The sequence below is a fragment of the Geotrypetes seraphini genome, chromosome 8 (assembly GCF_902459505.1).
Source record: "Geotrypetes seraphini chromosome 8, aGeoSer1.1, whole genome shotgun sequence".
In the NCBI taxonomy this organism is placed as follows: Eukaryota; Metazoa; Chordata; class Amphibia; order Gymnophiona; family Dermophiidae; genus Geotrypetes; species Geotrypetes seraphini.
Genome location: NC_047091.1, coordinates 138,692,982 through 138,709,012, shown reverse-complemented (window position 1 = coordinate 138,709,012; position 16,031 = coordinate 138,692,982). Strand labels below are relative to the sequence as shown.

At 41.8% G+C, this 16,031-nt stretch overlaps 1 protein-coding gene across 3 annotated transcripts in view; it reads left to right on the top strand.

The window, feature by feature from the left end:
* Positions 1 to 11,451, top strand: part of ANKLE2 (ankyrin repeat and LEM domain containing 2) — a 104,609-nt gene extending 93,158 nt beyond the window's left edge. For all 3 annotated transcript variants that reach the window (XM_033955070.1, XM_033955069.1, XM_033955068.1), the window contains exons 12-13: positions 3,840 to 3,971; positions 6,335 to 11,451. In XM_033955070.1, the coding sequence (XP_033810961.1) occupies positions 3,840 to 3,971; positions 6,335 to 6,548 (346 nt within the window). In that variant the 3' untranslated portion in view covers positions 6,549 to 11,451. The remainder of the gene's footprint in view (positions 1 to 3,839; positions 3,972 to 6,334) is intronic.
* Positions 11,452 to 16,031: the final 4,580 nt, after the last annotated feature.

Genomic DNA, 16,031 nt, shown 5'->3' with positions numbered 1-16,031 from the left:
GCCTCTTTAGAATTCTTGCTAGCTTCAGTCAACGACGAATGTCATCCCTACCCATTAGGTATCCTGTTACTTTACCATCCACCTACCCCCTGGAACAAATCCTCCGAACTCGTTCTCGAGACCTTAACAAGGGCCTTCCTAAAATTCCAGAGATCATTGGCAATATTAACCTCCACCTAGATGACAACACCAACAAAGATGCAACTGATTTCAAAGACTTCCTCACCTCCCTAGGCTTCACTGCTCCTCCGCCCACCCCTACCCATGATAAGAGGCATACTCTAGGCATCATCGGCTTCCTCAACCTGACCGAACACAAAACTTCTGCTGAAGAGGCCCGTTGGGAACGTCCCCTGGTTTGATCACCTTCTAGGCTCCTTCTGCCTTTCCATTTTCATGTCCTACCTTGGCACTCCTCCCCGAGCCACAAACTCTATCACCTACCGCAAAAAAATCACGAGTGAATTGTTCTGGTCCCAATTTCTCAACCAACTTCCTCCTTTTCCTAGCCATACCGACCCTGATTCCAACTGGCACAACTGGGTAACCCTTTCCGAGACCACTTATCGTGCTCTTGCCCCTTTATCTACTAAACCTATCTCCTATTCCTGCAAGGCTCCCTGGTATCTTCCATACCACAGGGAATTGAAGCAGAAATGCCGAGCACTGGAGCGTAAATAGAAAAAAACGAAATCCCCCTCTGACAGATAATCCTGGAGAGACAACATTAAGTTCTACAACACTGTATTGAAAAAAGCAAGAAAAAATTTCTATGGTGTTAAAATCACCAGATCATCAGATAACCAAAATAGTACATTGTTCAGCATCTGGCGTAACCTAACCTCAGAAAACGACTCCACCTTTCCCCTCTCTCCCCCATCTGCAAATGACCTAGCCAAATTTTTCAAGGAAAAGATTACTACCATAAGGAGTTCTTTCCCCCCAACTATTTCTTACAATTCTCTGCCTCCTAACGACTCGAACCCTATCCCTGCTGATAGATCCTGGACTGCCTTCGAACTCGTCTCCGAACTCCAGATCTCTAAACTTTGTCTCAAATTGAAATCCTGCAAATGTATCCTAGATCCTTTTCCATCCTACCTTTACGAAAACATTCCGGCGCAGGCCATCTCCTCCCTTACCAGTCTTATAAATACTGCTCTACTATCAGGCCTGTTCTCCACAGAAATGGGACATATTGCCTTATCCCCTCTTCTGAAAAAAGCCGATCTCGACCCTTCCTCACCATCGAACTACCGCCCCATAGCAAATATCCCTCTCCTAACTAAGCTGCTTGAGACCATAGTCGCTACCGAGCTCTCTTCTTACATAAAGAGATTCTCCATTCTCCACCTCTATCAACATGGCTTCAGACCCATCTTCAGCACCGAGTCCCTCCTAGTTTCCCTAATATCAAAGGTGCAACAACTACATTCTCGAAACAAATTCGCTGTTCTTTTATAATTCGATCTTTCTGCTACTTTCGATGTCGTCCACCATGACATACTACTTTATCAACTTTCTGAGATAGGAATTAATTCCACCGTCCTAAACTGGTTCTCAAACTTCCTGCACTCCCGCGCCTACATTGTCAACTCGAACGGCACCACGTCCGTTCCTAGGTCTCCTTCTTGTAGTGTCCCTCAGGGATCACCCCTATCCCCTGTTCTCTTTAATATCTATATGTCCTCACTGAAACTCCTCCAACTTTCCCCCCTTGAAACATACGCTGATGATATCCTTGTCCTTCTTGAAACAGACCAGAACCTCACCAACCTCCACGAAAACATTACAACTTGCATAAGGAGACTCCACTCCTGGTCCCTCTCGGTACAGATGAAACTAAACGAATCAAAAACAAAATTACTCTGGCTCGGCCCAAAGTTAGAACACCTGCCTACCCTCTTCGCACTACCCACAGGCGCTGCCTTACACCTTGGCATCATTATTGATTCTTCTCTCTCCCTCAACGACCACCTCAACTCCTTGGCAAAATCATGCTTTTTCAGCCTCCACATGCTAAGGAAAGTAAGATCCTGCTTTCGCCAAAAACATTTTGCCGTCCTCGTTCAATCCATCATCCTCTCCAAACTTGACTACTGCAATGCCATTTACTTATGCCTAACAAATAAAAGCCTTCAAAGACTCCAGCTTATCCAGAATACTGCAGCCAAACTGATCTTTGCAAAACGCAGGTCTGACCATGTCTCCCCACTCCTGGCCAATCTTCACTGGCTCCCAGTGATTTCCAGAATCCAATTCAAATGCTCCTGCCTGGCTTTTAAGATCATTCACGGCATCCATCCTTCCCTAATCCCACTATCCTTTAACTCCTCATGCCCTGGCTCCACCAGACCTGCCCAAAGATATAAACTATCCTTCCCCTCCCTACATGGTATTCTCTATGCAGGTAAACTGGGAAAATCACTTCTCTTCAAAATCACAGGTCTTTGGAACGACCTTACTATCCTGCTGCGGAACCTGAGCTCCCTCCATTTATTCCGCAAGCAACTGAAAACTTGGCTCTTCTCTAACATGTAATTCTATTTCCCCCTTTCTCTTCCACTCTATTTATAAGCTCATGTAAACTTCTCCTGTCTCTTCTTATATTTTAAGTTCTTGTAAACCTTGCCAAGCTCTATTTCCGTGGAGAGGATGCGGTATATAAACTTAAGGTTTAGTTTAGTTTAGTTTAGTTTAGCTCTAAAACAACTTAGAATAAAACAAAATTTGAGGGGGTGGAAGTTCTGTCAATAGTATACACACACTTCTGAAAAAATACATAGTTTGCAAAAATCACACACTTTCAGAAAGTGTGCACATGCACATACACTATTGCTTCCATAACAGATAAAAATAAAAATAACTAAACATTTTTTGAACAAAAGAACACTTTCCTTAAACAACACAGGAACAATAATGAAAAATTTTAGGCTGCTCTGACTAGCTGGTAAAACAACCAAAAAAAATTTCAATTTTTTAAAACCCAAAGTCATTGCTTTAAAAATCATGCAGAGTTTTTTAAATTTAGCTTGCCGATTACTAGGCAACCACCGAAGAGCCATGAGAGCTGGGATAACATGCACTCGGTGCCTGTTAGGCGAGTTGCCAAATGTTGCACACTTCGGAGTGGCTTCACCAAAACTGTAAGTAGATCAATATAGAAAAAGTTAGAGTAATCAACAGCAAACCAACTATTGCAATACCATACAAAAATCCTGGAAAGTAAGAATGTACTTCAACTTTAATCAATAGACAGTTTATTTTCACTACCTACATCACATAAAACCTAAAAATCCAAGTCTAATATTGTATGTTTTTATATTTTGTTTATGTATGCACTTTTTAACCCACTTAGGTTTTAGATGGGATATAAATCTGTTAAATAAATAAAATAAAAACAAAGAAGAAAAAAGGCAATTCACAGGCTCCCATCAGACACTTCGCTCTAATAAATCAAGAATGATTTTTTTTAATGCATTGTCAATTTTGTTTTCTTCAAATTTAGATTGAACTTATTGTCTGTAAACTGATCAGTGTTAGAAAATGCATGCTCCACTCTGAGAAAAGTAGTTCACATTAGATTCCCAAAACACAAAAAACAAGATCATCCTGTGATCAGAATCTAATTCTTGACATCCTCCAAAAGATTAACCCACCACGTGGACACATCTGACAGTCCATAAATAATTATTAGGTAAAATTGGGAGAACAATTGCTCGTCCCTGGAAATTAACGATGAGAAACATTACTTACTGTTGCATCCTTTGGAGGAGTAATATAGTGAAGTCAGCTTTCATGTAGTCAAAAAATATATATATATTGTTTCTATCTTGCAGGATGGAGCCATCAAAACTGGACAATGATGTTTTTGCGGCTTTGCAGAGGGTGGAGGTTGACCTGCAGAAGTATCCTTCTGTTTACAAGTGGAAGAACACTATACTGTCCTACTCTCCTGCAGACAGGCAGAGGTAGGGAGGCATTTCTCCTCTTGTCTTTTAATATGCTTGGGATAGAAAAAGTGACACAACGCTGTCTATTTGAAGGGATGCCTTCATAATTTCAGTATTACAGAATACACTTGCTGGTTGGGTTTTTCTGGGTTTTCATCAAAGCAGTGATGCTTTGTTTACTACTACTATTAATTATTTCTATAGTGCTACTGGACGCACGCAGCGCTGTACAGAGTCACAAAGAGTAAGAAAACAGTCCCTGCTCAAAAGAGCTTACAATCTAAACAGACAAGACAGACAAACAATTTATTGGCAATTTCCCTAGATTTTGTGGTCAATTTTGTGTCCATACAACTGTCTCTCAATCCAGTTCTTGGAGCAGACCCATCCATTTGGGTTTTCATTCTTATCCAAAATGAATGTGCTTGAGAGAAATCTGTAGGCACTACTTCCTTTGTATGCAAATCATTTATGTATATTCATTGTGGATATCCTGAAAATTGGTTGAAAAACCATATAATCTATCTTTAAAGAAGTTGAGCAAAATGCTGCTTCCTTTAATGACATTTTTAGCTGCTGCTATGATGACCTACAGCAAGAAGCCTCCAAAAGGTTAGTAAAACATGCACATAAATTAGCCAAGTAGACTTAGAAAAGCCATTGCTCATCCTGAAATATTTACTGTTTGGGATGTGCCGAGTACTTGTTACCCAGATGGGGAGAGGGACCTTGGGGTGATAGTGTCCGAAGATCTATAGGCTAAAAAACAGTGTGACAAGGCAGTGGCTGCTGCCAGAAGGATGCTGGGCTGTATAAAGAGAGGCGTAGTCAGTAGAAGGAAGAAGGTGTTGATGCCCCTGTACAGGTCATTGGTAAGGCCCCACTTGGAGTATTGTGTTCAGTTTTGGAGACCGTATCTGGCAAAGGACGTAAGAAGGCTTGAGGCGGTCCAGAGGAGGGTGACGAAAATGATAGGAGGCTTGCGCCAGAAGACGTATGAGGAGAGACTGGAAGCCCTGAATATGTATACCTTAGAGGAAAGGAGAGACAGGGGAGATATGATTCAGACATTCAAATACTTGAAGGGTATTAACGTAGAACAAAATCTTTTCCAGAGAAAGGAAAATGGTAACACCAGAGGACATAATTTGAGGTTGAGGGGTGGTAGATTCAGGGGCAATGTTAGGAAATTCTACTTTACGGAGAGGGTGGTGAATGCCTGGAATGCGCTACGAAGAGAGGTGGTGGAGAATAAAACTGTGACTGAGTTCAAAGAAGCGTGGGATGAACACAGAGGATTTAGAATCAGAAAATAATATTAAATATTGAACCAAGGCCAGTACTGGGCAGACTTGCACAGTCTGTGTCTGTATATGGCCGTTTGGGGGAGGATGGGCTGGAGAGGGCTTCAATGGCTGTGAGGGTTTAGATGGGATGGAGTAGGATTTAACAGAGATTTCGGCAGTTGGAACCCAAGGACAGTACCAGGTAGAGCTTTGGATTCTTGCCCAGAAATAGCTAAGAAGAAAAAATTTAAATTGAATCAGTTGGGCAGACTGGATGGACCATTTGGGTCTTTATCTGCCGCCATCTACTATGTTACCCTGACTAGACACTCTCTGAAACTAGGTTCTGGGCTTGAACCTTGCTCTGATTCCTCATGGCTTGCTTATGTTCTAGTCGTAACACTGCCCAGATTATATGCTTAGTCAGAAGAGAGGCTAACAAAATGGCTAGATGTGATTAATCTTTGAGGCAGCTTATTCTGGTTGATGGGGGAGAGTATTTATGTTTTTTATATACCGCTTGTATCCTAAGCAGTTTACATTGAATAGTAAGTACTTCTAGGTATTTTCTCTATCTGACCTGGCAGGCTCACAATCTAACTATGGTACATGGTTATAGTTGGCCCTGCATTAGCTTTCCCTCTTTCCTCTTTAAAGTTCATTTAAAATCTTTCCCTGTTCTTGACTTCTAACATCTGTACACCATGAGTTTTGGGGTGTTGAATTACATAGTCTGTTGTGCAGCTGAAAACAGAGTTAAATGTATCCATCAGTAAATAATTTCTCAAATGAAAAGCAGAATGCTAGCCTGGTGGCCTATAATCAGTACTTTGAACTGCTGTGCTGAGAACCTGGATTAGATTCTTGGATCCAGCTTCCATATCCTGGCTAAACAGATTCTTAAGAGAGTTGTGGTTGTGGGGAAGCAGTTATAAAACAGGGAGGAAAAAAATCTCAGTTTTTAAAGAGCAGGGTGCTGGTCTTCTCTGCTAATACTACCTTTCTGAGCTTTGCTGAAAGAACCCATTCTTGGGGTATTAGTGATGATCTATATTAATGACGTTGGTTTTATCTTCCTTTTCTTCCTTGTTGCAGTTGGCACAGCACAGCAGTTTTGAAGGGAAGATCCAAGTCTAGTTCTGCGACAGTCGGTTCTTCACTCAGCCCGGTCTTCTCCACCCCAGGCAGGAACAGTCCTGTGCCCATCAGCCCCTCAGATTGTGGCAGCCCCAGTCGCTACAGTCCAGCCTATGCTAATCACATCCTTTTGTTAAAGCTCCGCCATCGTTCTGACCTTTCCTCTTTCTAGAGCCTGTTCCCTCTGCTCTTCTTGGAGGATTAGAGGTTGCTTTTTGTTTGATTTTTATTATATGCACTTCTTGTTTGATACAAAGTGGGGACATTCTTGCTATTTCATATTACTTATTTCATGAGGAGCTGTGTATCTTGGACTCATTTACTGTTTGTTCACCAGAAATATGAAATAGTATCACTTATGTTGGTCAAATAACCTGCATAGCAAACTAATGTAGTCATTCTTTTAAAGCATCCATGTTGACATTGATAAGACAGAAATTATACTCTGAAATAGACATTCCCTCTACTGACATCTTCACATCACAGGTATCACATGTTCACTACCAGAGAAAGGTACATGAAGCCAGTGGCATAAATTTCCACCCAAGCAGCCCCTGCAGTGCTGGGGGCTTTGTAGCTGCTCCCCTATCTTCTGAGGTGGATACCCCTTGCTCGGGGGGGGGAGGGGCCTTCATATAAAACCTCAGTATTTGTGGTGCTCCCTTACTGTATCTTCCGTCTGCTTGCACATTCAGAGCTGGGTTTTTACTTGGCATTATTGTCTTGTTGTTTTGGGCTTCCTGCTTGAGCAGAATCTTTCTGAACTGGAGTGATTGCACCATGAACCTTCACAGCTACCTGGGAGTGGTGGTGGCTTATCCATCTTTGGCATCCCTCAGCCAAACCATTACAATAAGAAATTGAGGTAAACAAGAGTCAGGTTATGGTTGGACCCAACTCCAGGGAGTTAGCGAAGCTCCATTTTTTTTTTAAAGCAAGTCTCCTAAGCTCATAAGGAGAAAATCTGTTTGTGACAGAACCTTCCTCCATGAAAATGTAGCATTACAACAAGCAAATAAGGCATGATTGAGGAGGGAATTCTCTTCCTTAGTCTGAGTTTATTTAACAAAAAAAGGAGAGGGCATTGGCAGAAAGCGAGAACCTGATCAAAACCCTTCTTACCCCAAGCAGAGCAGTGTTCCAAAATTACAAAGCCCTGTTGTGTAATGGCTGGTATTTTTTAAAATTTGCTTTGGCAATAGAATTTAGTAAAATATCAAGAATTACAAAGCATATTTGGCAGGGATTTCTAGACAGTGTTACCCAGCTAAGTCTCTCTCTTCCAGGAGTAGTGCTAGATTTTAGGCATGTGACAGAGAGGTGAGGAAGGTCTGTTTTGGGAATGATAACACATATTCTTGAAAATGGTTACCAATTTTAGCTGCAGTTAGATGAAATGGTTGCGCTTAAATAGTTAAGCATGAGGCTTTTAGATCAGGACTATGCCAGATTTGTCCTAAATCATTCAGTTTACATACGAGGATTAAAAGGCGTTCTCTCTTTATTCCCATTGGAGGAAGGAGTAGAGAGACATAACCTAATGAGGTTAGAGATGCTTTTATTGAGTAGCATGTGCATTGTTCCCAAACTACAAAGCAACTTCAGAATTCATGGGAGTATTTGCAGTCTGGTCAGATTATAAACCTTTATTATTTTTTCATGGAATGCTAAAGACGGGTGATGTTTCACAGTGTAACTTGGTCAGAAACTGCTCTTTGTGGTCATCCAGTGAAGTGTGCTTTCTCCCCTACTAAGAAGTACTGAGTGCAAAATAAGTTAAAGATTTTCCAGCCTGTCCTCTTATCATTTTTCACAAGAAATTAAGCAGACAATTCTGTAACCAAGTGCCTCCAAGTAGGTGCCCAGAAGGCACACTGTAGAAGCCTGTTCTACAAAGCAGAGATCCTCAAATCAGTCCTCAATGTCCACAACTCAGCCTGGTTTAAAGGATTTCCACAATGAACATGTAGTAGTTCTATTAGCATTCACTGCTTCCAATGCATGCAAATAATCCCATTCATATGGAAATTCTGAAAACTTGGCTGGCTTGTGGACATTATTGACTAAATTTGAAAACCCCTGCTATAAAAGAACCTAGATGTCTAATGTTCAGAGTTAGAATACTAGTGTACCAGCTATAGAGTTTACTGTGAGAGCCTGCCTGTATCCTAACCTTGCTCCACCCCTGTGTATGCCCCCTTTGCAAATACACACAGTTAAGTGGCTATTTGCAGAATTGCACTTAAGCACTATTCTAGCATTGGTGCACAGAATTGTGCACATTCAGATGTAAATGCTTCTGTTCTAAAACATGAATTGCCCTTAAAATGGCCTTTTTTTCTGGTGCTAGGATCCATTGTAACCTGCAGGATCTTCTGCCAGCAGCAGCTTTCTGACTGGTGGTGGTTCTAGAATGGGTAGAGAAAGCCTTAAAACATTTTAAAATGGCTTTAATCATAGAAGTTGCCTCCTACCTTTCATTACTACTAAAAATCATTTGGGATGCTCTCTGGAAGAATTTACAGTTGTGAAAAAGTAAAAACTGAAAAATTAGAAGACTGTTACTGAGCATTACTTCCTTTTACTACCTGCCCCTGCTGAACTGGAAGAGCCAAGACCAAGCTGGTTCAGCAAACCTGTTACTGCGTCTTGAAGTGAATTTAATATTTCTGCAGCCACAAGCCTTGCCTGAGTCCTAAATATAGACTGTGTGTAGTACAGACTTTAGATTGCATTTGATGCTTTTCAGTGCCTTTTTGAATAATATTTTAAAATTAGCTTACTTTAATTATTTTTCTTTTAATTGTGTAAATGGATGTTTCCCATTCCAAAAGCAATCTTAATTTTTCTGAATTGGAAAGTAGTGGAAAGACTTTTGTACAGTTTCATAATTACGGGAGAAAGATCCTTAGACCTTGCAGAAAATATCCAGAGGGGAAAAAGACAGAGCCGTTAAAATATGTTCACAACTTTGTAATTTTAAAATGTACATTCGGCCCTCTGTATTTGGTGGATTGGTTCCAGGACCACCCCCTTGGATACCAGAATCCGCGGATGCTCAAGACTCTCTTAATTCTCTCCCTTTTCCTCCCCACTCCCCCCTGCATGGTCTGGCATCTCGCAGCTTGCTTTCTCAGGTACTCCCACATCCAATATACCTTTGCTTGTAGTTTTCAGCCCTGTAGCAACCATACTCAAAGGCTGCCTTCAGCCTGCACCAGGCCTTTCCCTCTGACTCAGCCCACCCCTTCTGATGCAACTTCCTGGGCAGGCTGGGTAAAAGGGAAAGGCCCAGTCAAGCTGTAGCCCTTAAGTACGACTGCTGCTGTTACTGCAAGCAAAGATACAGTGGATATGGGGGACCTGAGAGAGAGAGCTGTGGTTGGTTGAATCCACAGATACAGAACCTGCAGATATGGAGGGCGGACTGTATAGTATTAGGTATGGGAAGCTACCGAAAGGTACTGATGGATGTATTCTACTCATTTGTATGATATTAGATGCTGTGATGCATCTCCTAGTGTCACGTGGCACTAGTCTCTCAAACCTTGGGCTCTGCTATTCTGAGCACCAATACTGAAGCATATACCGGGTTCAGGACACCCAACTCACTGTCTTGGCTGGGCAGCAGGGAGTCTGGCTTTAGATGGTGGGCTTGCTCTATCTTCTTGCAGCTGATTTGTGTAGTAATTTAAAATAAGCGGCAATATACCTACTGTGTGCAAATTAAACATTGTTACTGCTCTTTAATTGTGACATCCTTTTAAGCAGCTTTCTGTTGCTTCCCTGAAATCCTAGGAGCAGCTGTGATTGGAGTAGCATAACAGATCTCATCTGGAATGACAACTAATTGGGCCATGGGATGTGTGACATTTGTGACTACATAGTCTGTATGGCTCAATCAGAACCCCCTAGTTCTGTTCATTTTGACTAACTAAGGAGACAGAAGAATTGCTTCAGGAATAGTAACAATAATTATGTAATTGAAAAAGGATGAGTAGCTGCCAGCTATATATAGTCACGAAATAACAGCACAGTACTTAGAGGATAGCTTTTTAAAGCAAACATATGTATATATTCTTGGCCTACACATGCCAGTTCCTGATTATTGGTCTCAGTGTAGTTTGTTTAGGTTATCTTATGTAGCAGCACATGTTTTTATCTTATATATATATGAAAGTAACGAGTCTTAAAAACTAGCAGTCATTTTTAAAGTCTCCAAAGGAATGTTGAACTGTGCTGTGTGATGTTAAAAAAGAAAATAATAATAATAAATTGGCAGCATAGAGGGGGGAATTGATCCATCCAAGGACTATTTTATTAAATTCAATTCTTTCTCTATTGCTGTGTAAATCAAGCAGAGCACAAGAGGATTTTGTTACCACTGCTGCCATCTCCATGTCAGCGGAAAGGTGCGAAGTGACTTTAGTAAAGTGTGTTAGCACTGATTGGAATTTTGAAAGGCCTTCAATGCACTTTGTTTCAGAAGCACAGCAAAGGTATGCACAACATGAGCCTGAGTCAGTTGTCTCTAGTACACCGCAGTGAGATGAATGGTCTAAATTCGGGGCCACTTTCCTTGTACAGTAGTTTGTAGTTGTGGAACAAATTCTTTTTTCCCATCAGGAGCACAAGAAATTTCAGGCTTTTCAATAAATGGGTCAGTAATGGAGTTGTAAGGTGCCTGGATTTTACTGTAAATTTTTTTTTTTTTTTTTGCATTTAGTAAAGAAGAAACTAGTCATCTTTAAGGGTTGTGGTAATTTGTAGCCACATTGCTGAAGAATCACTAAAATAGCTGTCTGCAACTTTCAGTGGTTCATTCCATATAAAGGGATCTGTTGCCAACTGTCACTTTTTTAAAATATTGTATAAATATTTGTATAAACCATTTTTGTTACATTTTAAATCTAGAGTGCCAACTCAAACTTGCTGATTTTTCTTTTTCTTGTTAATGGACAGAGTTATGTTGGATGTACTGTGATCTTTCCAGTTGTGCATGTTGGTTCTTTTTAAATTCTGTACTGAATATGGTTTTAAAAAAAATGTTTGAATAAAGTGTACACAAAATACTACTTTTCTTTCTAGATTCTGAACTAGTTTGGGTATGTGAAGCTGATATTTCCAAATGGGTTTGTCCTGCACATGCATGTACTAGGGCAGGGGTGTCAAAGTCCCTCCTCGAGGGTCACAATCCAGTTGGGTTTTCAGTATTTCCCCAATGAATATGCATGAGATCTATTAGCATACAATGAAAGGATCTCATGCATATTCATTGGGGAAATCCTGAAAACCCAACTGGATTGCGGCCCTCGAGGAGGGACTTTGACATCCCTGGACTAGGGCAAAACAAACCTCTCGCATGTCAGGATATATTAGGTTTGATTGTGATCTTAGATTTACTTGTGCTCTTAGGGAGAGCTGCCTCTGGTGCTCTGAGGGTGGTATAGGTTTATTTCTCTGTTTGAAGTACAGTAGGTACTGGAAAAATGACTCGACAGCAGATACAGCGTTGAGGATGTTATTTTAAAAGCAATTGGACATGTAAATGGAACACACACACACTCATACACACTTAGTTTTAAAGGGACAGGTCACAAAATAGACATTTCTATTATGTCCCTTCCGGATTCCATACGCTAGGTGTTCATTCCCAACCCTCAATCCGGGAGTTGTAGAAATCCACAACTTTTCTGAGAAGTCGCAAGATTGTTGGCGGTATATAAGAATAAAGTTATTATTATTATTATTATTATTATTCATGCTCCTGAGAGATAGTAAACATATCCAGTTACATCATACCTCTTCAGATCCGGTGCCCTTTACAAAATTCTTATGCCAAATGAGTAAAGATCTCAACATTGCTTTAGAGTCCGATTCAAAATACTCTAAGGAGTATTTGTAAGAACTGGGTAGACCCAATCCGCCAATCTCTCAAATTGCCCATGAATGGCATCCTTTCTCAAACTTTCAAGAGGAATCTTGATACACCATGCTCCATTCCTGCTGTGCCAGCAAAGCTGGAATCTAGACATAAGATGGTTCATTGTAAGGGATTTGATAAGTCTCAACTATCCCATCAATCTCTTCTCGTGGAGTCTTCTTTAAAAAGAACAAATCAAATCCTTCCAAAGTTTATGCCATTGTTCCTAGCCAAGAAGGAAGGACCATGGACAAGTTCGGCCGTCGGCTGTATCAGAATTCTAATGATGACAATAGGATTTTAAACTATAATTTTGTCTTCACATCATATCAAACATTGTGCCAACGCTATGCCTCCTTTTTTCAAGTATATCCCAAAACATTGGTTAGAGTTCCAGCATGTGCATTCTACTCTATGGCAACTTCGTGTGCATATGGTTCAAGCTGTATATGATACTTTTGAAATGTCTTCCAGGGTCACTGCATTCTCGGTAGCCATGCATTGTCTAGCCTGGTTACGAACTGTGGACATGGATCCAAACCTGCAAGATCGACTAGCCAACATCCCAAGTCAGGGAAATGAACTCTTTGATGATTCCATTGAGGCAGCCACAAAACGATTGAGCATGAGAAATCGTTTGCTTCTATAGTTAGGCCGAAGCCTTCCACTGCTAAGAGTTACAGACCTGCTCTATCTTATCAGAGGCATTATCGTTCAAAGTCAGCACCTTATTCAAGGCCACCTCCTAAAAAACAGTAGCAACAATAACGGCAGCGTAAACCTCAGACTCCTGCTGCACCCAAGTCCACTCAGCCTTTTTGACCATCTAATACAGAACATAACCTCAATCTTTCTGCCTCTGTCTTCCCATCAGGGGTCATCTCTATCATTTTTATCAATGATGGGAACTGATCTTTGGGTCCTCACCATAATCAGGGAGGGTTACTCTCTTCAATTCCTTCAGGTTCCACCAGATCTCCCTCCAAGAGAGTGTCCTTCAAATTCGTCGCAGCTCACCCGTCTTCAGGAAGCTCAGACTCTGCTTCATCTCCAGGCCATCAAGACAGTTCCTCTGGAACAGCAGAGCACAGGGTTTACTTCCTTGTCCCAAAGAAGAAGGGAGATCTTTGACCTATAGTGGACCTTAGAGCTCTCAACAAATTTCTTGTCAACGAAAATTTTGAATGCTGTCTGGATCACAACAATTGGTTATGCTCTCTGGATCTCAAAGAGTCTTACATTCACATTCCCATTCATCCAGCCTTCCACAAATTTCTCAGATTTCGGGTGGAAAATCATCATTTTCAATACAGAGTGCTACCCTTCGGCCTGGCATCATCTCCCAGAGTTTTCATCAAGTGCCTGGTAGTAGTAGCAACAGCTCTGAGCAGCCATGGTCTTCAGGTTTTCCCATACATAGACAACTGGCTCATCAAAGATTCCACATCTCAGGAGGCTATTGTAGCGGCCCAACGGACTATTTGGTTCCTCAAAGTTTGAGATTCGAAATAAACTTTCCAAAATCCCAGCTCCAACCCTCTCAAACTCTACAGTTCATTGGAGCTGTACTGGACAGTGGACACTGTGCAACTCAGAGCATTCCTTCCTCAACGTCAGAATACTCTCATACAACTTTGTCACAAAGTACTGCCCCTCACCTCACTCTCAGCGAGACACATGATGGTTCTGCTAGGTCACGTGGCTTCTACAGTTCACGACTCCTTTTGTCAGACTTTACCTCAGAATTCCTCAGTGGACCCTGGCTTCTCAATGGGCGCAGGCTTCTGATCCTCTCTCTCCGCACATTGCACTGACTCCTTTGTTCAGTCTCTCCACTAGTGGATGCTTTCTTCCAATCTCGCCAGAGGTTTAATGTTTCAAACACCCCCTCATCAGAAGGTTCTCATGACAGATTCCTCGACCTATGCTTGGGGGGCTCATCTTGATAGTCTCCACATTCAAGGACATTGGTCCAGCACAAATAGTCGGTGTCGCATCAATCTGTTGGAACTCACAGCAATTTTCAATGCTCTCAAAGCTTTTCAACATCTTCACAATCAAGTAGTCCTCATTCGTACAGACAATCAAGTAGCCATGTACTATGTCAACAAGCAGGGAGGAACAGGATCCCTCCCCCTTTGCAAGGAAGCTAAGAAAGTTTAGAATTGGGCAATTCTTCGCATCTTTCTAAAAGTGGTCTACATTCAAGGAGAGAAAAACTTTCTGGTGGACAAATTGAGAATGGACACTCAATTCATCGCCTCTCCATCACAACAAGCTGCCTCAATTTTGCTCCAGGATCTACTCTCCTCACCGCCTGGAGGCAGATGCTTTTCTCCTGGAATGCACGAACAAATTCCTGTATGCGTTTCCTTCATTCCCTCTAATTCTCAAGACACTCGTCAAACTCAAACATGAGCATGCCACCATGATTCTCATAGCGCCTCGGTGGCACAGACAACCTTGGTTATCTCTTCTACTTCAACTCAGCAGCAGGGAGCCACTACTTCTACCACTTTTTCCGTCTCTGCTTACACAGAGTCAGGGTTCTCTGCTTCATCCCAACCTGCACCTGACAGCTTGGTACCTTTCAACGTAACTACCAAGCTACAGTTCTCTTGATCTGTCCAGGAAGCCTACCACTAGGCAATGCTACAACCATAAATAGACAAGGTTGTCTGCTTGGTGTGCTCTTCATCGCGAGGAGCCTCAGTCTACCTCCTTGTCTTCAGTTCTGGATTATCTTTTTCATTTATCTCAATCAGGCCTCAAGTCAGCGTCCATTAGAGTCCATATCAGTGCAATTGCTGCTTTCCATCAGCCATTTGAAGGGAAAACCCTCTCTGCTCATCCTGTGATTTCCAGATTTATGAAAGGACTTTTCAATGTCAAACCACCTCCCAAACCGCCTCCAGTGGTTTGGGATCTCAATGTGGTTCTTGCTAAACTGCTGAAGCCTCCTTTTGAACCAATGTCTACAGCTCAAATGAAATATCTCACTTAGAAAGTGGTCTTCCTCATTGCTCTCATGTCTGTTCGCAGAGTCAGTGAGCTACAAGCTTTAGTAGCAGACCCACTTTTCACAGTATTCCATCACGACAAGGTGGTCCTCCATACTCATCCTAAATTCTTACCAAAAGTTGTTTCAGAATTTCATCTCAATCAATCCATTGTACTCCCAGTGTTTTTTCCAAAGCCTCATTCTCATCCTGGAGAAACAGCTCTTCATATTCTGGACTGCAAGCGTGTTTTGGCTTTCTACTTACAAAGGACTAAGCCACAGAGCTTTTTTTGTCTCCTTCGATCCAAACAAGTTGGGACATCCAGTTTCCAAGAGAACCATCTCCAACTGGATGGCTGCTTGCATCTCATTCTGCTGTGCTCAGGCTGGACTGCATCTAGAGGGTCATCACAGCCCATAGAGTTAGAGCCATGGTGACAACTTTAGCTTTCCTATTGAGGAAATCTGCAAAGCTGCCACTTGGTCCTTGGTTCATACGTTCACCTCTCATTATTGTCTGGATTCTTTTTCCAGACAGGATGGCCACTTTGGTCAGCCAGTTTTACAAAATTTATTCTCCTGAATTGGCAACACTTCCAACATCCCATTCAGGTTAGCTTTGAGGTCACCCATATGTGAGAATATGCTGCCTGCTTGTTTTGGGATAAAGCACAGTTACTTACCGTAGCAGGTGTTATCCAGGGACAGCAGGCAGATATTCTCACAACCCA